The sequence below is a fragment of the Capricornis sumatraensis genome, chromosome 2 (assembly GCF_032405125.1).
Source record: "Capricornis sumatraensis isolate serow.1 chromosome 2, serow.2, whole genome shotgun sequence".
NCBI classification, from domain to species: Eukaryota; Metazoa; Chordata; class Mammalia; order Artiodactyla; family Bovidae; genus Capricornis; species Capricornis sumatraensis.
Window position 1 is genome coordinate 155279303 of NC_091070.1, and position 24433 is coordinate 155303735.

General features: G+C 38.2%; 1 protein-coding gene across 1 annotated transcript; it reads left to right on the forward strand.

Annotated features, from left to right (window-relative positions):
• Positions 1–11134: 11134 nt before the first annotated feature.
• On the forward strand, positions 11135–23937 carry LOC138073952 (guanylate-binding protein 1-like). The gene is made up of 11 exons (XM_068965913.1): positions 11135–11235; positions 13310–13509; positions 16086–16213; positions 17128–17237; positions 17508–17704; positions 18328–18570; positions 19419–19699; positions 20338–20550; positions 21108–21210; positions 21453–21646; positions 22732–23937. The coding sequence occupies exons 2-11, from the start codon at positions 13320–13322 to the stop codon at positions 22846–22848; spliced, it is 1776 nt and encodes a 591-aa protein (XP_068822014.1). The 5' UTR covers positions 11135–11235; positions 13310–13319; the 3' UTR covers positions 22849–23937.
• Positions 23938–24433: the final 496 nt, after the last annotated feature.

A 24433-nucleotide genomic window follows, 5' to 3' on the forward strand; every position in this document is an offset into this window, starting at 1 on the left:
GAAAAGACAGTCTTCAGAAAGGGAGAAAATAATAGCAAATGAAGCAACTGACAAACAACTAATCTCAAAAATATACAAGGAACTTCTGCAGCTCAATTCCAGAAAAATAAACGACCCAATCAAAGAATGGGCCAAAGAACTAAACAGACATTTCTCCAAAGAAGACAAACAGATGGATAACAAACACATGAAAAGATGCTCAACATCACTCATTATCAGAGAAATGCACATGAAAACCACAATGAGGTACCATTTCATGCCAGTCAGAATGGCTGATATCCAAAAGTCTACAAGCAATAAATGCTGGAGACGGTGTGAAGAAAAGGGAACCCTCTTACACTATTGGTGGGAATGCAAACTAGTACTGCCACTATGGAGAACAGTGTGGAGATTCCTTAAAAAACTGGAAATAGAAATGCAATACGACCCAGCAATCCCACTGCTGGGCATACACACCGAGGAAACCAGAGTTGAAAGAGACACGTGTACCCCAGTGTTCATCGCAGCACTGTTTAAAATAGCCAGGACATGGAAGCAACCTAGAGGTCCATCAGCAGATGAATGGATAAGAAAGCTGTGGTACATATACACAATGGAGTATTACTCAGCCATTAAAAAGAATACATTTGAATCAGTTCTAATAAGGTGAATGAAACTGGAGCCTATTATCCAGAGTGAAGTAAGCCAGAAAGAAAAACACCAATACAGTATACTAACGCATACATATGGAATTTAGAAAGAAGGTAATGATAACCCTGAATGCAAGACAGCAAAAGAGATACAGATGTAGTGAACAGTCTTTTGGACTCTGTGGGAGAGGGAGAGGGTGGGATGATTTGGGAGAATGGCATTGAAACATGTATAATATCATATATTAAATGAATTGCCAGTCCAGGTTCAATGCATGATACAGGTGCTTGGGGCCGGTGCACTGGGATGACCCAGAGGGATGGTACAGGGAGAGAGGAGGGAGAGGGGTTGAGGATGGGGAACAGGTGTATACCTGTGGTGGATTCATGTTGATGTTTGGCAAAACCAATACAGTATTTTAAAGCAATTAGCCTCCAATTAAAATAAATAAATTTATATTTAAAAAAGAAAAATATGAGAAGGTTTGTAGGTCTGTTCATTTCAGCATTGTTTGTAATTGCAAAATACTGAAAGCAATCTAAATGGCCATACATAGAAAAGTGGTTAAACTCTGGCATATTGCAGCATTACACAAGAACCAGTTTGAAGAAGCTCTTAATGAGCAAATATAGTACATATTCAGCAAAAAAAAAAAAAAAAAAGTGATAATATGGCATCACCAACTCAATGGACATGAGTCTGAGAAAAACTCCAGGAGATGGTGAAGAACAGGAAGAAGGAAGCATGGTGAAGTGTTGCAGTCCACAAGGTCACAAAGAATAGGACACAATTTAGCCACTGAACAAGAGAATTTAACGTCATTATCCAACATATGAGTTTACAGTTCACAAGAGTATGTCACAAAAGTTGAATTAAGACAACAAATTAAAAGACCAGGGAAAGATTTTTGCTATGATCCTCATTGTCCAAGCTCTGTGCACAGAAGAACCAGTGTTTGTAGGAAGACAGGACATAACACATTTAGATGACCTTGGATTCAGATCACACTGTGGATCTCAGATGGAAACCAGCAAGGGAAGAGAAGTTCACAAAATACAGTGAGTGACAGCAGATAGTCCAGGTTGCCCAGAACCTAAAGGGGTTAAACCTGCAAGAAATTAAGGGCCCAACGGGAAGAGATATTACTTTCATTTCAACAGACAATCCAAACTTTATACATATAAAATACTGTCTCAAGAAACATTCTCTGTCTGTTATTTACCACATATCTTTATAAGCTAAATTCCATATGTTATAGAATTGATGTAACTCCTATTAACCTATATATTTTTATCAGTCTCCCAAGAGGAAAAGTATGCATTCATAAGCAGAATTTGTGAGAAGGCTGAGATGAGAACTCTACATTCCTATTCACAAACATGTAGCACTTCCTTTTCTTACTTCTGTCCATGTGAAGAGGAGGAAAATGAAATGGAGAAGATATCACCATAGGTATCATACCATCATTGAACTGCCACCTGATTTAAATTCTGAAAAAGATTCCCAGTACCAGGGTAGAGAGGACTGAGTCTTGAAACATAGTTTCTGAATCCATAATGAGACCTTGAATGCCCAGAGAAGTAGGCAGGATTTGTTAGACAAGAAAGTTATTTATGTTTTAATGATGCCCATATGAGGCATGAGAGAAGCTACCCCATGTTCTATGAAGATCTACAAGACCTTTTAGAACTAACACCCAAAAAAGATGTCCTTTCCATTATAGGGGACTGGAATGCAAAAGTAGGAAGTCAAGAAACACCTGGGGTAACAGGCAAATTTGGCCTTGGAGTACAGAATGAAGCAGGGCAAAGTCTAATAGAGTTTTGCCAAGAGAACACACTGGTCATAGCAACACCCTCTTCCAACAACACAAGAGAAGACTCTACACATGAACATCACCAGATAGTCAACACCTAAATCAGACTGATTATATTCTTTGCAGCCAAAGATGGAGAAGTTCTATAAAGTCAGGAAAAACAAGACTGGGAGGTGACTGTGGCTCAGATCATGAACTCTTTATTGCCAAATTCAGACTTAAATTGAAGAAAGTAGGAAAAACCACTACACCATTCAGGTATGTCCAAAATAAAATCCCTGTGAAAAGAAGAGAAGCGAAAAGCAAAGAAGAAAAGGAAAGATATTCCCATTTGAATGCAGAGTTCCAAAGAATAGCAAGGAGACATAAGAAAGCCTTCTTCAGTGATCAATGCAAAGAAATAGAGGAAAACAACAGAATGGGAAAGACGATACCAAGGGAACATTTCATGCAAAGATGGGCTCAATAAAGGACAGAAATGGTATGGACCTAACAGAAGCAGAAGATATTAAGAAGAGGTGGCAAGAATACACAGAAGAACTGTACAAAAAAGATCTTCATGACCCAGATAATCATGATGGTGTGATCACTCGCCTAGAGCCAGAATCCTGGAATGTGAAGTTAAGTGGGCCTTAGAAAGCATCACTACGAACAAAGCTAGTGGAGGTGATGGAATTCCAGTTGAGCTATTTCAAATCCTGAAAGATGATGCTGTGAAAGTGCTGCACTCAATATGCCAGCAAATTTGGAAAACTTAGCAGTGGCCACAGAACTGGAAAAGGTCAGTCAGTTTTCATTCCAATCCCAAAGAAAGACAAGGCCAAAGAATGCTCAAACTACCGCACAATTGCACTCATCTCACACTCTAGTAAAGTAATACTCAAAATTCTCCAACCAGGCTTCAGCAGTACATGAACTGTGAACTTCTAGGTGTCCAAGCCGGTTTTAGAAAAGGCAGAGGAACCAGAAATGAAATTGCCAACATCTGCTGGGTCATCGAGAAAAAGCAAGAGAGTTCCAGAAAAACATCTATTTCTGCTTAATGGACTATGCAAAAGCCTTTGATTTTGTGGATCACAATAAACTGTGGAAAATTCTGAAAGAGATGGGAATACCAGACCACCTGACCTGCTTCCTGAGAAATCTGTATGCAGGTCAGAAAGCAACAGTTAGAACTGGACAGTTAGAACTGGACATGGAACAACAGACTGGTTTCAAATAGGAAAAGGAATACGTCAAAGCTGTATATTGCCACCCTGCTTATTTAACTTCTATGCAGAGTACATCATGAGAAATGCTGAGCTGAAAGAAGCACAAGCTGGAATCAAGAATGCCAGTAGAAATATCAATAACCTCAGATATGAGGATGACACCATCCTCATGGCAGAAAGTGAAGAGGAACTAAAAAGCCTCTTGATGAAAGTGAAAGAGGAGAGTGAAAAAGTTGGCTTAAAGTTCAACATTCAGAAAACTAAGATCATGGCATCTGGTCCCATCACTTCATGACAAATAGATGGGGAAACAATAGAAACAGCAAGAGACTTTATTTTGGGGGGCTCCAAAATCACTGCAGATGGTGACTGCAGCCATGAAATTAAAAGACTCTTACTCCTTGCAAGAAAAGCTATGACGAACCTAGACAGCATATTAAAAAGCAGAGACATTACTTTGCCAACAAAATCTGTCTAGTCAAAGCTATGGCTTTTCCAGTAGTCATGTATGGATGTGAGAGTTGGTCTATAAAGAAAGCTGAGCACTGAAGAATTGATGCCTTTGCACTCTGTGTTGGAGAAGACTCTTGAGAGTCCTTTGGACTGCAAGGAGATCCAAACAGTCCATCCTAAACGAAATCAGTCCTGAGTGTTCATTGAAAGGACTGATCCTGAAGCTGAAACTCCAATACTTTGGTCACCTGATGTGAAGAACTGACTCAGCAGTATCTTGGTATAAAGTTGACTCTTTGACAATGCCATAATATGAACTAACAGTTAAATATTAGAGATTCATTTTTTATAAAACTGTCAAAAATAGAGTCTTAAAATGACAGATGAATCAAGAATGATTTTGACCTATAGCCAATTCATATTGATGTTTGGTGGAAACCCACAAAATTTCTGTAAAGCAAGTATCCTTCAATTAAAAAATAATTAAAGGAATAAAAAAAATCTTGACATGGAGAAAATTCCGGAAATAAATTTCTAATTTAAAAAATTAAATATACCCATTTCCTTTGGCATGTGATGACATGCAACCAACTACATTTTTTATGGAAAATCTGTCTTAATATGAGTTCATATCTTCTCCTTCCTAATTTGAAGTATTAAAAACTATTCTTCTTTTAAGATATCATGGTGAAATTTGAGGATCCGTTTTTCAAACAGTCCATCTTTGGGGGCATTCAAGGTGGGACATGCGATGGCTTTCCTGAAACACTGGGGTATGTTTTACTGGGATCTGTAAACCAAGGGAGTAGGAGAGGAATAAGCAAATAGGCAGAGGTGGGATTCTAGGGGTCAGCCTTAATCTGCTGTAGTCATGTAGCAGCTTGTGGAGAAAGAGTTTGAAAGATGTGTTGGGACATGAGTCATGGACTTCAAGACAGGTAGAGTCTTAAAGGTTATTATTAGGCTTGCCCAGAGCTGTGCTAGAGGACCATCTCTCTGATGGCAGGAGGAGAGAATAAAGTGGATATTGGAGATAGAGATCAAAAGGCTGTTGCTATGGGTTAGCAGGCATGATTGATATAGTTCTAACATTGAAGGCTTATGTGAAAGGGTCATTCAGGAATTCAATTTTCTTTCAGTTTGATGTTCTGTACCCACTAAGATATTTTGCTTACCTACAAGGTCAGAACTTGACTACTGTGAAATCTGTAATTCAGACAATAAGAAGGGAAACACAGGTTGGCCAGGTATAGGCCCAGCATTCTACAGCTCCATTCCACAGAGACACACATGTGCTTCTGCTCATATTCCACTTTCAAACTTAATCATGTGTCCAGACTTAGCTGTGAAGTGCTGGAAAAATATAATCTCTGCCATTTTTCCATTAGCTCACTTGTAGAACAGAATCACACAATGTTTAGAGCTGAAAGGTATACAACAATGCATGTGTGTGCTCAGTTGCTCAGTTGTGTCCAGCTCTTGGCCACCCCATGGACTGTAGCTCACCAGGCTCCTCCATCCTTGGAATTTTCCAGGCAAGAATTTTGGAGTAGAGTGCTGTTTCCTCCTCCAGGGGATCTTCTCAACCCAGGGATCAAACCTGCATCTCTTGCATCTCCTCTGTTGGCAGTCAGATTCCTTACTACTAGCACCACCTGGGAAGCCCCATTTATGAGCATGGCCACTATTAAAAACTAGGAAATAACAAATATTGATGATCATATGAAGAAATTGGAGCTCTTGTGAATTGTGAGTGGAAATGAAAAATTATACAGCTCCTATGGAAAACTGTACAGTGAGTCCTCAAACAATTAAAGTAGAGTTATCGTAAGAGCCAGAAATTCCTCTACTGGGTACATGTCCAAAAGAATTAAAAGCAGTATCTCAAAAAGAAGTATTCACACTGAGCATTTTTCACAATAGTCAAGAGATGAAAATAAACCATATGCCTGTATCAACAGATGAACGTATAAAAAAATGCTATAGATACACACAAGGAAAATATTAGCTTTAAAAAAGAAAAATGTTGCCACATGCTATAACATGGGTTAACCATGAAACCATTATTTTAATTAAAATAGCCCAGCTACAAAAGCGAGCAATACTTTCTGATTCCACTTACATAAAATATGTAAGGTAGTTCAAACTCATATAAACAGAAGGTGGGATGGTGGTTGTGAAGGGCTAGGGTAAGAGGGTAATGGGAAGTTGTTCAGTAGGTATACAGTTTTGGTTTTGGAGGATAAATAAGCTCTGGAGATCTGTTCCACAATGATGTGAATATAATTAACATTTAAATATATTTAATTTGTACAAAAAATAGTGTAAAATTTGTTATTTTTTAATTACAAATAAACAGGAAAAATAATAAGGCAAATTCAAATTTGACTTTGAAAAGAATGATAGAAAACTACACAATAATACTGAAAAATACTAATACTAAAATAATACTAAAAAATGGTTTTAAATAAAGTAGCAATCCATACTCAAATATAAAAACAATTAACTAAAAATAGTATCTATAAGTCATTTATATTTTCCTGTTATATGTGACATAATCCCAATTATGGAGGAATTTCACAAAATGATCCTAATTTTCACTAAGAATTTGTGGGTAAGAAGAACCAAAACATATATTCCAAAGAATTCACTAAATTATTGAAACAACATATAAATGATAGTTATTTGAAGTGTTTTACTGAGTTTACTTGGATGAACAGACAGGACAGAATAGATGGTTGAGAAATAAAGCTAAATATTAATTAGAACTGTCAGGCTATTTTAAAAAATACTTAAAATTCAATCTATTTCCTATAACTAACATAAGTTCCTCATGGGGTAAAGCTTTAAATGTTCTAATCTGAGATTTTGAGTACAAGTCAATCTCACCCACTAGATTAAGCTGTATTTAGGGCTACGACTATGTCTAACTGATCTTTACACACCCTTCTGCACCTAGCACAGGTGCACACAAGTACATATGTTTCCTATACATACACATATATTGCAGATTATTTTCTCATGTGCTGTCTTGATTCCTGTGTATATGAGACTTAGTGCCTCCAGCTGAATAACATCCCTGGTATTGAGTACACTAGAACAGGCTGCATGAAGTTTTTCACATGTCAAGCCATTTAATATAAAGACATTCCAAACCTAAAATTCAGAGTCTGTTTTATGGAAACTAAAATTTGGACAGCATTTGAAAACATTAAGCATTTATACACATACAACGGTTTAATGCAATAATACTAACCTGCAAATTAACTTCATCTGTGGCTATTTTTAGAATAATGTAAATGTTCTAGAGACTACAACTCCATATATACAGGAAAATGAGGAATTACAGCTTCCTCCTAGCCAGGATTTAGAAAAAAATGTCCCTAGCAAATATTTCAAGCAGCTTGAGAGACACACACGCACACACACACACAAAAAAACAAACACAAAACTGCACATAACCCATTGTACTAATCAGGAAGGAGCTGGTTTCCTAACATCTAGTCCATTTCTGAGAAACAGCTTGCTTTCGCTTTTGACTGGCATGTGTTCAATAGAACAGCTGCAAGCTGTCCTTAATTGACAGAACAAAGTGCTGTCTCATAGGAAAAAGTAGAGGAGAGTCAGAGACTTTTTACTTTATAACATGACTAATTGGAATGTCACAGTTAGTATAGTGAGTAAGGCCACAGCACCACAGTGTTTCAGTACACTTTTGCAAATACAGAGCCATGGCAGGCAAAAGGGTGAAGGGGATTGAGTTATAAACCTCTGTTTATATAATGCATAAACCACAGTAATGTAATATACTGAATAAGCTATATGGTCAATGATACTTCAGTAACTTTGCAAGGGCACTGATGGTTACAGATTTATTGTGATGATCATTCCATAATGTAGCCTATAAGTCATTATGTAGTACACTTGAAACTAATGTAATATTGTAAATCAACTATATTTCAATAAAGAAGTTATTTTATAAAATGTAAGAAAAATATGTCAGCATTCAGTTCAGTTGAGTCACTTAGTTGTGTCCGACTCTTTGTGACCCCATTGACTACAGCTTGCCTGGCCTCCCTGTCTATCACCAACTCCCAGAGTTTACTCAAACTCATGTCCATTGAGTTGGTGATGCCATCCAACCGTCTCATCCTCTCTTGTCCCCTTCTCCTCCCACTTTCAATCTTTCCCAGTGTCAGGGTCTTTTCCAGTGAGTCAGTTCTTCGCATCAGGTGGCTAAAGTATTGGAGTTTCAGCTTCAGAATCAGTCCCTCCAATGAATATTCAGGACTGATTTCCTTTAGGATGGACTGGTTGGATCTTCTTGCAGTCCAAGGGACTCTCAAGAGTCTTCTCTAACAACCCAGTTCAAATGCATCAATTCTTCAGCGCTCAGTTTTCTTCATAGTCCAACTCTCACATCCATACATGACTACTGGAAAAACCATACCCTTGACTAGACGGACATTTGTCACCAAAGTAATGTCTCTGCTTTTTAATATGCTATCTAGGAGCAAGCATCTTTTAATTTCATGGCTGCAGTCACCATCTGCAGTGATTTTGGAACCCAAAAAGTAAACTCTGTCACTGTTTCCACTGTTTCCCCATCTATTTACCATGAAGTGATGGGGAATGATGCCATGATCTTAGTTTGTGGAATGTTGAGTTTTAAGCCCACTTTTTCACTCTCCTCTTTCACTTTCATCAAGAGGCTTTTTACTTCTTTGCTTCTGCCATAAGGGTGGTCTTATCTGCATATCTGAGGTTATTGATATTTCTCCCGGCAATCTTGATTCCAGCTCGTGCTTCATCCAGCCCAGTATTTCTCATGATGTACTGTGCATAGAAGTTAAAAAAGCAGGGTGACAATATATAGCCTTGACGTAGTCCTTTCCCTGTTTGGAACCAATCCGTTCTTCCATGTCCAGTTCTAACTGTTGCTTCCTGATCAGCATACAGACTTCTCAGGAGGCAGGTCAGGTGGTCTGGTATTCCCATCTCTTGAAGAATTTTCCATAGTTTGTTGTGATCTACACAAAGGTTTTGGCATAGTCAATGAAGCAGAAGTAGATTTACATATATATAAAATATAAAATGCATAATTTTAAAATGTAAGTAAATAAATTAAATGCTTTACAAAAGCATTTTAATATTTCTTCTACACTTCAAGTTAGCAAATGGTGTTGTTACTCTCATATTTGAAGTTGTTTTATGCTTAGTCACATATAATACCCATTGAGCTTATACTCTCAGTCAAACTGTGTTTCAAGTGCTGGAGATATATCAGTTGACACAAGGAGTCAATGCTTTTATGAACTTGAATTTCAGGTAGTCATAGGGAAAAGTAAAAAAAAAAAAACAAAACCACAACACGATGATAGGATGGAGATTAGCAATCATGGAAGACCTCAATGAGAAGATACTATTTAGCTGAGACCAATAGAACAAGAAGGAACCAGTCTTGCCAAGACCTGGCATAAGAAAGGTTCACATGCAGCAAATTGTTATACACAGATGTTAAGACAAGAGGAACCTGAGTGTGTTCCAACAAGTGAAAGTGCAAGTGTTAGTCTCTCAGTTGTGTCTGACTCTTTGTGACTCCATGAACTGTAGCCCACCAGGCTCCTCTGTCCATGGGATTCTCCAGGCAAGAATACTGGAGTGGGTCGCCATTCACTTCTCCAGGAGATCTTCCAGACCCAGGGATCAAACCGAGGTCTCCCACACTGCAGGCAGTTTCTTTACCATCTGAGCCACCAGGGAAGCCCTTGCAGCAAATGGAAGACACAGAAAAATCATATTTTTCAAAGCAAGTTGAAGTACTTCTTACCCAGAGACACTTTAAAAGATAATAGCAAAGAAGAAAAGGAAATAATTTAACAAATAGAATTATTTGTTAAATAATAATAAAACAAAATAAAATAATTAAAACAAATAATTATATCTGTTAAACTTCAGACACTGGCTTCCACTTGGGGAGAAACACCAATGTACCATGAGATCAGAAGAACTTATAAATATTTCCCTTCCTCCTTGAATATCTCTCTTCCTCCTCAGTTTCCTATTCCCTTCTTCAGAAGCCCTACTGAGGAGGAGAAACAGAAGAGTTTAAGGGCAAACACAGTTTCAAATTCACCTCCCACCTCTATGCCGTGCTTAGTGAATTTGACCAGGCATGTTATTTACCCTCCCTCAAGGCTTCTTGTTTTTTCACTGTAAGATGGAGACAAGACCACTTATTTTGCATGATTATACTCAGGATTGAATTAGACTTGTAAAATGTGTGCTCCTTAGAACAATCAAGAAAAATAAAGCTGTTACTTCTACTGCTATTCCCTGAACAGACAAGGAAAGGCAGTATATTGAAGAGGTTAAACAGGAAGGTTTGGAAACAAGAATGATTTGGTTCAGATTATTTACAGTGCTGTAATATGAGACAAGATATTAAATCTTCCTGTGTCTCAGTTTCTATAAAATGGTAGGGAAATGTCTGTTGTGTGATATCAATATTTAACCCATGTAGAACCATCAGCACAGTGCATGGAACATGTGTGCAACACATGGAACTCCTTTCTGCCTGGGCAGTTGGTGTTAAGTTCCAGGGGCTGTGTGTTCATAAATGTGTAAGATGTGTCTCTTTCCTCACTTATGGCATGCATAAATGAGGAGCCAGGCCCACTGTGTGTCCATTATTTAAGGAAATTAAACCTAAAAATTAATATGCTTCCTCTTCTAGGTTTCCTAAACTGATCCCCAATTCTGAGACACATTCCATTACACTTAAGTATCTAGTAGACACTTCTCAAAATATTAAATGATCTCTAAGATATCTTTCAAAAAAATTAATGTGAAGGTTCTAGTTGAGAAATTGTGTGAAACCCATCTTCCCTCATACTAGGACAGCTTCCAAAAATTCCTTTTATGGTTGTTGAATCATTGCTTTGCTCTCAGTGCTTTCAGTTTCACATTACTCTAAAGCTGTTAAAGAGGTTGCTTTACTTCTGTCTGGTTGCTGAAGGAAAGCAAGCAAGACCTAGGATACGAGTGAGTGAAACAGAAGTCTAAACATCTAGTGAGAGACAGAGAAGTTGCAGAACCACTCCAACTAAGCTGAGAAGAAAACAGGTAAGAACTCCATTTTTTCCTCAGAGCATTTTTCTCTCCAATGCTAAAGGAGCCCTGCTCTGGGAGAAGGAGACCATGATAAGATTAGCACAGGGGTGGGAAGGGGTCTGCAAGCGTTCATTAGTTTTCTAAAAAATGATCAGCATCGTACGATGCAGGGAACCCAAAACTGGTACTCTATGAGGACCTAGAGGGTTTGGATGGAGAGGTAGGTGGGAGGACAACTTGGCAGCAGGGGATATGTACTTACGGCTGATTCATGCTTATGTATGGCAGAAACCATCACAATATTGTAGAGTAATTTTCCTCTAATTAAAAATAAAATACAATGTTTTTAAAATGACCAGCATCAAGACAGGCTGCAGCTCATCCTGACATGAGACACAAGGTTGGATGACATCCTGGTGTTATCAAGTGGCAGCATGTCCTGGGTCATGACTGTGCTTGTGTGGAATTATTGGGCTAATCTGATAGCTTGAAATGAATGAGTATCTCTTTGCTGATGTTGTCTGTGTTGACTGGGGCACAGTTATATTACCAATGTCTTTATTATATTTGTTCAATACTGATTTGACTGTAGCTAAGAAACTGACAGGGTGACAAATATGTTATTTTCATGATAAGGAAATAATACTAAATGAGATGTAGTGGTAATAGCCACCTGACTCGCTGAAGACAGACAAAAACCTGAAAATCAAAGTGAAGATACAGATTCATGAAGACACCATACTCTTCAGCCCTATTTGTGAACGTTGTTTCAAAGTGGACTTCTTACTTTAGAAATACTACAGGTTTCACTACATTCAATTTCTTGGCAAACTCGAGGATGTCTTACACCTTAGGAGCGGAATTCAACCCCACTACTTTACTAAACAGCTTCCTCTTTAAAGACTCTACTGTGGTGCAATGCTAAAGGCACTATCATTGTTTACTTTGCCCTCTCTGGGCTCTCAAGGAGTTAGGATCTTGCCTTCTAGAAATTCTTCCGCTGACTTCCTTGGCTTGGCATGAGCTCCCTTTATCACCTACCCTCTGACAGCTCTCTCTCCTTTGCAGCTTCCCCCCTCCCTTTTTGCCTCCCCATCCCTCTCTCCTTACTTCTACCCCTCTTCCTTCTCTTCCTGCTTCACTTCTCTTCTACAACATGGGGAAAAAGAACAAAACAGAAAACTTAGAATTGTATGGCTGGAAATATAGCTATTTCCTTTCAACCACTTTCTTCTCTAGCTCTCCTGATATGCTTCCTGATCTTTTAATCTTTATTTCATTGCCCTTTTTTCCCTTACAAACACACACACGTACGTATATACAAACAATTTTCAGCAACATGCATATTTGCAGTTGTAAGGTTTATCCCCACCTTGTTGTAGGTGATTTATTCTGAAGATAATAAATTTTAACTTTCAGATCCCTTGCTTCCACAAGCCCATACCAAGGTTTTGGAAGAGTCTTGAGCCATGTGTTTCACAAGGTTACATATTTTTTTATAAAATTTGGTAAAGTAAGTTCCACTTCCAGAATAGCAGTGTGAGAAGTTCTGTGGACACTTATTCCAGTGGAAATAAGGATAACTAATGAGAAAAGCATGCATTTCAAATCATTAGAAATTGTTCAGAGATATATCAAGCAATGAACAATTATTCATGAAATTGCTTATTCATAGTAAGAATTAGTGAATAAATAAATAGCAAATCTCTCATACATAGTAAGTACAACAAATCTCTCTGAATCCTATTCTATTTTACACTTAATATCTAGTATAAATTTTTAAATGAGAATCTAAAAGGAAAGATTTACATGTAAACTAAATGGAAGGTTTTGTGCATGACGGTGGCTGAATGTTGGCTGATAAGTCACTGTCATATCAACATTTTTAATGAACTACTCTGATTGTACTTCTGTAACTTTCTAAAAGGACACAGATCTTCCCCTCATCTCTCTCCCTGTTGACAAACAACTTTTGACCATGTGGGGGGATTCTATGATGCCTCCTTCTGAATGCAAAATAACCTCATGAAAGTTTTTGATCTGTTTAGACTGGAAATTCTAATTCATCCCATGTCTTCCCTTGCAGACAAAGGGACATGGCCCCAGAGATCCACATGCCAGGCCCAGAGTGCCTCATTGAGAACACTAATGGGAGACTGCTGGTTAATCCAAAAGCCCTGAAGATCCTGTCAGCCATCAGGCAGCCTGTTGTGGTGGTGGCTATCGTGGGGCTCTACCGCACAGGCAAATCGTACCTGATGAACAAGCTGGCTGGGAAGAACAAGGGTGAGTGGCCCCAGCAGAGCCCAGCCAAGTCCCTCTGTCCACCCACACCCCCAGCGTGCAGCACAGTGATGAGGAGAGCAAGTGAGAGACCTGGGAGGGATACTGAAAGCTAACTTTCAGTCCACAGCTATGTTATTATCATCACTATGACCTGAAAGAATCAGCTCACCACTCTTTGCACTTAGCCTTAGTTTCTTTTTCAAAAGCATAAATTGTTCCTTTCCTAGAAAGACTAATGTGGTAATAAAAAATAGGTAATGTATATAACAATAAACTACAAGACTCTTACAAAGATATTCATGTAGTAAGAACATTTTCCACTGATCTTTAAGATTTAAAAAAATGTTTAAATTTGTATTGGCTATTCTTTTCAACTGTTGTAAGATATACATAACATAAAACTTACCACAAAATATATCACTGTAACTGTTTTTAAAAATTCTGTGGTATTAATTCACACTGTTGTGTAAATATCACCAACATCCGTCTCCATAAACTTCCTCCAACAGCAACTCTGTACCCCAATAAACAATAATGCCCCAACCACCCTTCTATATTGTATATAAATTTGACCGGTCCCATACAAGAGGAATTAGACGTGAGTGTCCTTTAACGATTGGCTTATTTCACTGAGAATAATGTCTTCAAGGTCCAACAATGTTGTAGCATGTATCAAATTCTCTTCCTTTTCAGTTCAGTTCAGTTCAGTTCAGTCGCTGGCTGAATAATTGTATGTGACACTAATTTGTTTATGCAGTCATCTAGGTGATGGACATTTGGACTGTTTTCTCGTTTTGGCTACTACGAATAATGTTACTAAGAACATGGGTACACAAACATCTGTTCATGTCCTCACTTTCACTTCCTTTATACACCAAGATATGGAACTGCTGGATCATATGACAATACTATGCTCATTTTTTTAAGAAATGGCCATACTGTTTTCCACAGAAAAGTGAAAGTGGAAGTCATTTAGCCATGTCCAACTCTTTGGGACCCTATGGACTGTAGCCTGCCAGGTTCCTCTGTCCATGGAATTCTCCAGGCAAGAATACTGGAGTGGGTAGCTGTTCCCTTCTCCAGCAAATCTTTCCAACCCAAGAATCAAACCCAGGTCTCCAGCATTGCAGGCAGATTCTCTACCAGCTGAGCTACAAGGGAAGCCGCATTCTGGTGCTTACATTCTGATGGAAATGTAAAACTATACCATTTTACATTCCCACCAGAAACACACAGTGGTTTGAATTTCTCCATGTTCTCATCAACACTTGTTATTTTCTGGATTTTCCATAGTGGCCATCCTAAAGGGCATAAAATAGTATTTCATTGTTGGTTTTTTTAAATAAAAATTATTTAATATTGTCAAATTCATTCAGTATTAAATTCTCCAACTTTCTTATAAATATTAGTCAACTTTCAGAATTCACTAAGATCTACACTAGCGCTTTTTTCTTTTTAAGTACAGCTGATTTACAATATTGTGTTAATGTCAGGTATATAGTAAAGTGACTCAGTTCTATCTATACATGTTTCCGATTACTTTCCAATACTGGTTGTTAAAATACACTGTGGTTTTGCTTTGTACATCTCTAATGTCTAGGAATGCTGAGCATGTTTTCATATGTTTATCGATCACTTGAATAATTTCTTTGGAGAAACGTATATTCAAGTCCTCTGCTCATTCTTTTATTTGGGATGATCTTTAGTTTGCTTATTTGTGTTGCATTGTAGGACTTCTTTATATATTCTGGATATCAATCCCTTATCAGATTCATAACTAGCAAATATTTTCTCCCATTCTGAGTTACGTACCTAAATCTGTAAAAAGTATCCTTTGATACACAAAAGTTTTAATTTTTATCAAGTCCAACTTACGTATTATTTTGCTATTTGTGTTTTGGGTATCATACCCAAGAAATCACTGCCAAATCCAAAACTGTGAAATTCTGTGTGTTTTAGCTCTAACGTGTAGGTCTTTAAGGGCTTCCCTGGTGTCTCAGAGGGTAAAGCATCTGCCTGCAATGCGGGAGACCTGGGTTCAATACCTGGGTCGGGAAGATCCCCTGCAGAAGGAAATGGCAACCCACTCCAGCACTCTTGCCTGGAAAATCTCATGGACGGAAAAGCCTGGTGGGCTGCAGTTCATGGGGTTGCAAAGAGTCGCACACGACTGAGTGACTTCACTTTCACTTTCACTTTCATTTTCTTGTAGGTCTTTGGTTCATTTTGGTTAATTTTTGTGAAAGGAATGATTTCTGTCTTTCACCATTCAGTATAATGTTGGCTGTATGTTTTTTTTAATACAATCATTATTATTATTTACTATGTTGAGATCATTTCCTTTTATTTCTAGCTTGTTGATTGCTTTTATCGTGAAAGGTATTTAATCTTTTCATGTATTCAATATTCTAATTGCCCTGTTTCTTTGATTGTAAGTAAGATTAATACTTGTTGTGGTTTCAGTTCTCCTAAACTTGATTTAAGAGATGTTTTAGGACTTGTTAACTGTCATCTCAACTTCCAGAACCACCTAATATTAAAACTCTACCTTCTCTTTTCCCCATGCCCCCTTGCAGGCTTCTCTCTGGGTGCCACAGTGCAGTCTCACACGAAGGGCATCTGGATGTGGTGTATGCCTCATCCCAAGAAGCCAAACCGCTCTCTAGTTCTGCTTGATACTGAGGGTCTGGGGGATGTGGAGAAGGTAAGGAATGAGGATTTCAATTTGGACTAAGCCCTTCATGTCTGTGTATTCTCTACACTATTTAATTTTCCTTTAAATGAGACCTTTACTTAACCATGTTTTGTCATTTCTGTTTACATGCCATGAAACCAAGTTTAGCAACCAGGGGTCAGAAAAATATTCATGAGGCAGAATCCTAGAAGAAGAGCATAGTGGTCTGTAGACAGTGTTCTAATTAATAAAAGGCTATAACCTGAGCCATATAACCCAGATGCATAATGGTAGAACAAACAAATTCAATGTAATGAATAAAAAATCCAATGCAGTGAAAAAATAAATCCAACCTAATCTTATCCTGCAAAGAACTTTAGTTAAGGATTTAGCTTCTGAAGTGCCATACTCATGGATTTAAAGTCTATCAGTACCTCAATGACCTTAGCAAGTTATTCTGATCTATAAAACAGATGTAATAGATCTACACTTGCCTCTGATATTGTTTGAATATTTAGAAGATAAGAAGTGGAAAGTGTTAGGTGAACAACAATTGTTTAATGAGATAAATACAACTATTATTGCCCCCATATGAAGACAATTGTTCTGTAAAAATAAAGAGAAAAAATTAAATTTGAATTATATTTAAGCCCTTAGAATGTCCACCTGCAATGACTATTTGTTTCGCAACTACCTTCCAATGATCATAAGAGTCCAGTGAGAATCAGGGTAAACCAAAAACACAAATTACAAAACTATTCAAATTTCAAGTCCTATTAACAGTCATTTTTGCTGGGATTTAGTTTCATCTTATAGGTCATTTGTCTCAAAAAAAAAAAAAACAAAACCACTCTAGTTACATGAGCATCCTTTTACTACTGCTGATCAGGAAAGTGCCATTAAGAATGAAACACAGTTCTGGTAAACTATGTTCTGATTTCCAGGGTGACAACCAGAATGACTCCTGGATCTTTGCCCTAGCAATACTCTTGAGCAGCACTTTCGTGTACAATAGTATGGGAACTATCAACCAGCAGGCCATGGACCAACTGCAGTATCCTTTTGGGATCCAAACCACATCAAAGTCAGAGGGGAGACCAAACTTTAAAAAACAGCTGACTAACCATGAATCCTGGTGAAACAAACACGAGAAATATAAAAAAGAATTCAATGGCAAGGGGAAAATCCTATAACCTACTGAAGAACTGATACTTGGGATATTTGGGTTAAGAACAAAGGAGACACAAGGCTTTGTATGTGGAACTAATATAGGATGAGGGGGGTACTCTTTATTCATGCCAGTTTTCCTTATTCTGCTACTCAGCTATGTGACGGAGCTGACAGATAGGATCAGGGCAAGATCCTCACCTGATGTGGATGAGGTTGAGGATTCAGCTGACTTTGTGAGCTTCTTTCCAGACTTCGTATGGACACTGAGGGATTTCTCCCTAGACTTGGAAGCAGATGGACAGTCCATCACAGCAGATGAGTACCTGGAGAATTCACTCAAGCTTAGGAAAGGTAAAGGGGACTTAGAATTGGTAAACAGATGACAAAACACTAAAAACTATTGTTCCTTAGTTTTCTGTCAACAGTCGTCTTCTACTTATAGTTTCTATTTCTTCTCAAGGGGTGATTACTAAGAAGTAATGCTTGTTACTAAGAAGTTACTAAGAAGTAATGCTGAATTAATAGATTTGGCTTTAGATTATTTTTCTCCCTGTTCTGAGGATAAATTTCTTTTTCTTTCACCTTGCCCTGTGCTGTGATTAGATTGATATCTCCATGCTTAGGGCTTGTGGTGGTGTAATTAGCCAAAGAGTAGGAGTAGAATGGTCATTTATTTGAAGAAAAGAAATGCAGGCATGCACCATCCACAGTTCAGGGCTGGTAAAGGATTGCCACAGGCAAATATTATCCAATCTAGCCTGCCAGTTGGTATTATAAATAAGATTTTATTGGAATAATGTTGTACCCATTCATTTATAGTTTCTCTATGACTGCTTTTAGGCTACAATAGGAGACTTGAGTACTCAGAAAAGAGACCATCTGGCTTGCAAAGTCTAAAATATTTATTGTTTGACCTTTTACAGGAAGTGTTTGCAAGACCCTACATTAGGTAAATTCCTTTTTTCTTCCTCCAGGTACCAGCCCGAAAGATAAAACTTTTAATATGCCTCGACTCTGTATCCGAAAGTTCTTCCCAAAGAAGAAATGCTTCATCTTTGATCGGCCCACTGATAGGAAGAAACTAGGCCAGCTTGAGGGACTGTGTGACGATGAGCTGGATCCCGAATTTGTGCAACAAGCTGCAGTCTTCTGTTCTTACATCTTTAGCAATTCCAAAACTAAAACTCTCTCAGGAGGCATCAAGGTGGATGGCCCTCGTGAGTCCTCTTCCCAGTCTTCACTCTCACTGTTAAGACTAGAGGATGGTGTGATAGCATCCATGTAGCTTCAACTTTGAAAAGTGCACATCTACTGCTATTATCGTGATAAATTCTAGGTGGCACCAACACTTCTGATGGGTTTATTAGTCAGACTTCATAGTTGAGAAAAGACACAAAAGGCAAAGAATAAAAGCTTGAGAGCGGACAATTGTCCTAGTAAACTGGACCTGCCCTGTCCAACATGGTTTTCACTAGACAAGTGTGCCTATCTAAGTTTAAATGTAGCTAATAAAAAATATAAAAATTTAATGTTCTGATCACACAGCTATGTCTCAAGGGCTCACACTACCTGAGGCTAGTGGCTCCCACCCTGGACAGCACGCACAGAATACTTCCAACATCACAGAAAGGTCTCCTATAATGCTCTGCGAGAATAAGCAAAATGGAGGGCTCATTTTGATATGCTCCACAAATATTAATCAAATGTTTCCCATGGACTTACCAGGGCTGATGATACAGACATAAATGAGAGAGATATGGTTTCTGGCCTAACAATGCCTGCTGCTAAAGTGAATGCACTGAATGAATGCAGGACTTCGCTATCTAGAACAGAGGTTCTCAACCTTTGATATATTTATGCCACTTGAGATCTTGCCAAAGAGGGGGGTATAAGTCAGCCAAACTGGGACAGAGGCTGGGAGTCTGCATTTTTAGCAGGTTTTCAGATGCTGCTGAGGCATTGATGCTGTAAGACAAATGGTTGGTAACAGACATTAGAATTACACAGAAGAAAAAGTTTCCTCACTCCGCGTAAAATAAACATCATCATTTGTTCTCTATTGTAGGTCTAGGGACCCTGGTGCAGACCTATGTCAATGCCATCAACAGTGGGAATCTGCCCTGCATGGAGAATGCAGTCCTGGCCTTGGCTGAGATTGAGAACTCGGCCGCAGTACAAAAGGCCATTGCCCACTATGACCAGCAGATGGGCCAGAAGCTGCAGCTGCCCACAGAAACCCTCCAGGAGCTACTGGACCTGCACAGGGCCACTGAGAAAGAGACCATTGAAGTCTTCATGAGCAGTTCCTTCAAAGATATAGACCAATTATTTCAAAAAGAATTAGCGGTGATTTTTTTCTCAAGTTTATACAGCTTAGGTTCTTAGGAAGTAAAATAAATGAAGAAAATGAGATGGATGCTTATTTTGAGAAAAGTAATTTCACTAGATATTTAAGTGGTGAAAACCAATCTGTGTTATCATAAGAAGAACCAGTTTTTTTATGATATATCTTATTATGCACTGAAACTTTTTTCTTTCATAAATAAATAAATATTCTTCCCTATAGTTTCATCACATGCAACTATAAGTAGCAGAGCCTCTAATCAAATTACATGCTCATTGTTATCAGACTCACTGGATATTTTGGCAATAAAGAAAATGTTAGTTTTAGTTATCACAAGCAGACTTACATTGAGCCACATTAATTTCATATGCAGTCACTGATCCAATGTGAAAAGCCGGAGTTTATCTCCAAAGGTGTACCATATAGCTAGTAATCACTGCTCTGAAGGTTACCCCATAGTGAAAGGGCTTTAGTGGAAAGTCAGAATCTGGAAGAAGAATATGGTCCTGTTGAGTGCCTATAAGTCTGTCTAGGTGTCAGAGACCTTTTTAAGTTTTATTTTTTTGAGAAGCTTTTTCAGAAATTTCAACATCTTTTCACGCCTCTGTTTATTAACACTTCCTATTGTTTTGCATTAAAGGCCCAGCTAGACAAAAGGCGAGAAGACTTTTGTAATCAGAATCGTAAAGCATCATCAGATCGTTGCTCTGCTTTACTGAAGGATATTTTCAGTCCCCTAGAAGAAGATGTAAAACAGGGGATTTATTCGAAATCAGGGGGCTATCGTCTCTTCATTGAGAAGATGCAAGAGCTGAAGAAGAAGTATCTTCAGGAGCCTAGGAAGGGCATACAGGTAAGCAAGGTTGATACACTCTCATTCAATAAACACTGCAAGGAGCCTGTTACACCAGGTATAACCTATGTGCTCATCCAAGAGTCTGCACTCAATTAACAATTGAATTATAAACTGGATTACCAGATGTATCCAAAATTTCAAATAATGTCATCATTTATCTCTCTGACTGTGGCTCCCCTCAACCCCACACTTCCCTCCCTCCCATTCTCCCTCTACCCCCTTTATTCAGATCCACTTTCTCCATGATGCCTTCATTCTCGAACAAGCTCACGCCATATGGGACCATAGCACCACAGCTCCAAAATCAGAGCTCTCAGTCAAAAGAACAGAGGATTACTATTTACATATATATCAACATCTTATAAAGGATTCTGTTTGGGAGGGCACCTTGCTTGGCCAGTCTGGAGCATGTGCTCAGCCCAGTGATAGGGAATCTGACCACCAGGCACACCAGGGCCAAGAGGAGCAGTTCCTAGAGGGAAAAGTGGTGGGCAAACAGGAATAAGTGCTTACAGCCATTTCCTACTACTAACCCCATTTTTTCCGGGACCCAGGCTGATGAGATTCTTCAGGAATACTTGAAGTCCAAGGAGTCTGTGACTGATGCAATTCTACAAACAGACCAGACACTTTCAGAGAAGGAAAAGTTGATTGAAGGTGAGGAGCCAGTCAAGAGACTAGACAGCTCTGAAAGCTCTTAAAAGTTCTAACTAACTCTGCTGGGTAAACCTAGGAGCCTCAAACTGTAGCAACAGGAAAAAAGATGTTTCTTACTTGCTAAAATCATTTCTGAGTAGGGCATATGAAGTCAGTAGCAACAGTGATAGGTAACTTTAGATGGAAGTAAGAAGCAACTTGGTCTCCACATACATTTTTCTTTTTCCTCTTCCTCCTGACAGTGGAACGCATGAAAGCTGAATCTGCCCAGGCTGCAGCAAAAATGCTGGAGGAAATGCAAATAAAGAACCAGCAGATGATGGAGCAGAAAGAAAAGAGCTATCAGGAACATGTGAAACAACTGACTGAGAAGATGGAGAGGGATAGGGCCCAGTTACTGGAAGAGCAGGAGAGAACTCTTGCTCTCAAACTGCAGGTATTTAATTGCAACACTGTGTGGTTCCTATTATTCTGTTTTCCTGCCACACTCCCTGTTCACATACGTGGCACAGCAGTGAGAACATGAAGCCCAGAAGAAAGACCTTGCTTGCTCACTTGTACTTTTCAATCTTTTTTGCCTGCCTGAACTGGCCCCTATAATATCTCGTTGTTAAAAGATTTTATTGCAGCTATGTCATACCCAGTCCTTTCTCACTATATCTGTCAATCAGTAATAGCTATTATCTGCCAAGCATTATTTTTTTTAATGGTCTTATCCGTATCTCTTACTTAGTACTATACGAAGCAAGAACTGTTATGTTCCTATTACTTTGGAAATTAAACAGAGGTTCAGACAAGACTAAATAATTTTATTAGGTCACAATGCTTGGAAAGATACATGAACTGTCTTTGCTACTTAGAGGAATGTATGATTTTTTTCCTGTCACACCTGGGATGAATTTTAGCTCTAAGGGAACCTTCATAAGTAGAAGGATTCCTTAAATCTTACACCACTGTATCCATCAGTTACTCCTACTTTTTTCTGTTCCCTGCTTCTAGTGTGTGTTAAGTTGGGAATATTATGTGGAGAAATTCAGTATGGTCAAGTCTGGTACCCTGATACTCCCTCACCTATATTTTGCTCCCACCGCCACCAAGTTGTGGAAGCTTAGATCAAATTTCCTGATCTAAGATTCAGACTGCATCAGACTTTGAAAATTATTTTTTAATTTCTCTATTATATGTGTATGTGTGTGTATTTAAAAATCAAAATGCATAGAGAAACATTTCATTAAGATTGCCCACAAAGCTTGATACAATTAATGGGAGGAAAAATTAGGATAATTGAGATTCACCACCATATCAGGAGATGAGTCAAAAATATTTCTTAACTCAAGAAGACTCAGGAAAAGTAATCACAGAGCTAGAAGGCTCAAGACAAATAATAATGAAAATTAATGATGGAGAAAATTTCAAGAAGACATTAAATATTTTTTTTAATCTATGAAATGTGGAAACTAGACAGAAGTTAGAGATTTTCTTAATGATACACGTTATTCAGTCCCCATTTGTATTTTTTAGGAACAGTCCCGATTACTACAGGAAGGATTCCAAGAGGAGCACAAACGACTGCAAAATGAAATACAGAATCTCCAGAAGATTATGACTAGGCCAAGCCACCCATGTGTCCTAAGCTAAAGAATTAAAGAATAGAGCTTTCCTGGTAACTCTTATCAAAGGCATCACTCAAGAAGTTTAAAACTAAGAAAAGTGTCACCATGTTTGATAATATTTAGGTTTTGCATTTTTATTACACTAAAATGTGCAAAGACATGCAGCATTATAATTGAAATCACATGTATCATCCTCACAATATTGTCAACTGTGTAACAAGATGCATTTCACCTCTGTGCCAGCACAGGAGACATCATAAACTAATACCATCAGGAGCTGCTTCTTCCAGATGACCACTAGTTAGACAAGTGGATACTGAGCAAAGTCTTAGGTCCAAGTCTTGGGACATAGTTGGTCATGACTTTCACCAAATACACAAGAGGTTCCAATATCAGGGACAACCATTCTAGCTTCTGAGTGAAGATAGTATATGGTGTCCCATTGTTTCCAGACTGCACAGACTGTCAGCAGTGATGTGATTCCTGGGCCTGGGAGTGGGCAATGCTTAGTGGTAAATTTCAAGCTAAAGTAAATCACCTTACACAGTGATCTAGAATCTCTACAGAGTTTTCACAGGAAGACGGAAGAAGCCTTTAGTATGATTATAACTTGGATCATAAATAAATGGGCTAGAGAAGGAAACTTTTCCTTCTTGCTCAGTTCACTCAGATTACAATTTAATGGGACTCTTTAGAACTTTAGGTGACGCTAAACAAAGTAACAGGATGACAACCATACATTGTGTGTTTGTAGCAATTTATAACTTGCGAAGATGAACTTAAAATGATGACAGACAATGTGTTAGAAAACTGAGCTAAATTAATTATTAGATTGTTTATAACCTTAAACCTTAGGCAATCTTTTCCCAATTCTTAACAGTCATACTTGAAATCCTGCTTATTTTTCCCCAAGAGAATATGAGTTGTTTTTTACTTCTTTTGACTAGTAAAATAATACTCTTGGTATTACTTAGGACTTTATCACAATTGTCAAAACTCCTAAGTACGTGGCTGAAGTTTCTTAAAGCGATGAAGAATTATTTTCAAACTGGAAATAAATTATACTTCACTGAATTTTACATTTCTGATTTTTAAAATTATTTCACCAAGAAAATAATGTTTTACTTTATATAGCCATATATTGGCTAACTTTATTGTAAAAGATGCGATAGTAACTATTCATGACTTTGTGAGCCATATGGTCTCTGACTCAACCGCTCAACTCTGCCATAAAGCAGCCACCGATGATACATAAATGGATGGCATGGCTATGTTTCAAGAAAATACTGTTTTCAAAAACAGCTGGTACCCACGAGCCATAGTTTGCAGACCCTTGCTTTATGTAATAGAAATACTAGTCAAAATTCTATGTACCTGCCTTATGTTTCTTGCATTTGTAAGGAACATGTGAATTAGATTGTAGATGTGACCATTGTGAAAAGATCATGCAGTGCTTCAAAATATTACATGATAAGAGAAAAGCAGGGATGCAGCTAATGCCACTGAATCTACATTAATAAACCTGCTTGTTTTGGGACTTTTACTCTACTGAATCCCCTTTGCTCCCATCAGGATTAAGAATGCCTCCTTCCATAACTGGGCTAGTGCTG

What these genes read in the sequence shown, in the direction of transcription:
- LOC138073952 (XM_068965913.1), top strand. Translation starts at nt 13,320, where the DNA reads ATGGCCCCAGAGATCCACATGCCAGGCCCAGAGTGCCTCATTGAGAAC. An exon ending in CAGGCCATGGACCAACTGCA is followed by an intron (nt 17,238 to 17,507) that starts GTATCCTTTTGG and finishes TCTGCTACTCAG; the next exon opens with CTATGTGACGGAGCTGACAG. An exon ending in TTCACTCAAGCTTAGGAAAG is followed by an intron (nt 17,705 to 18,327) that starts GTAAAGGGGACT and finishes TTCTTCCTCCAG; the next exon opens with GTACCAGCCCGAAAGATAAA.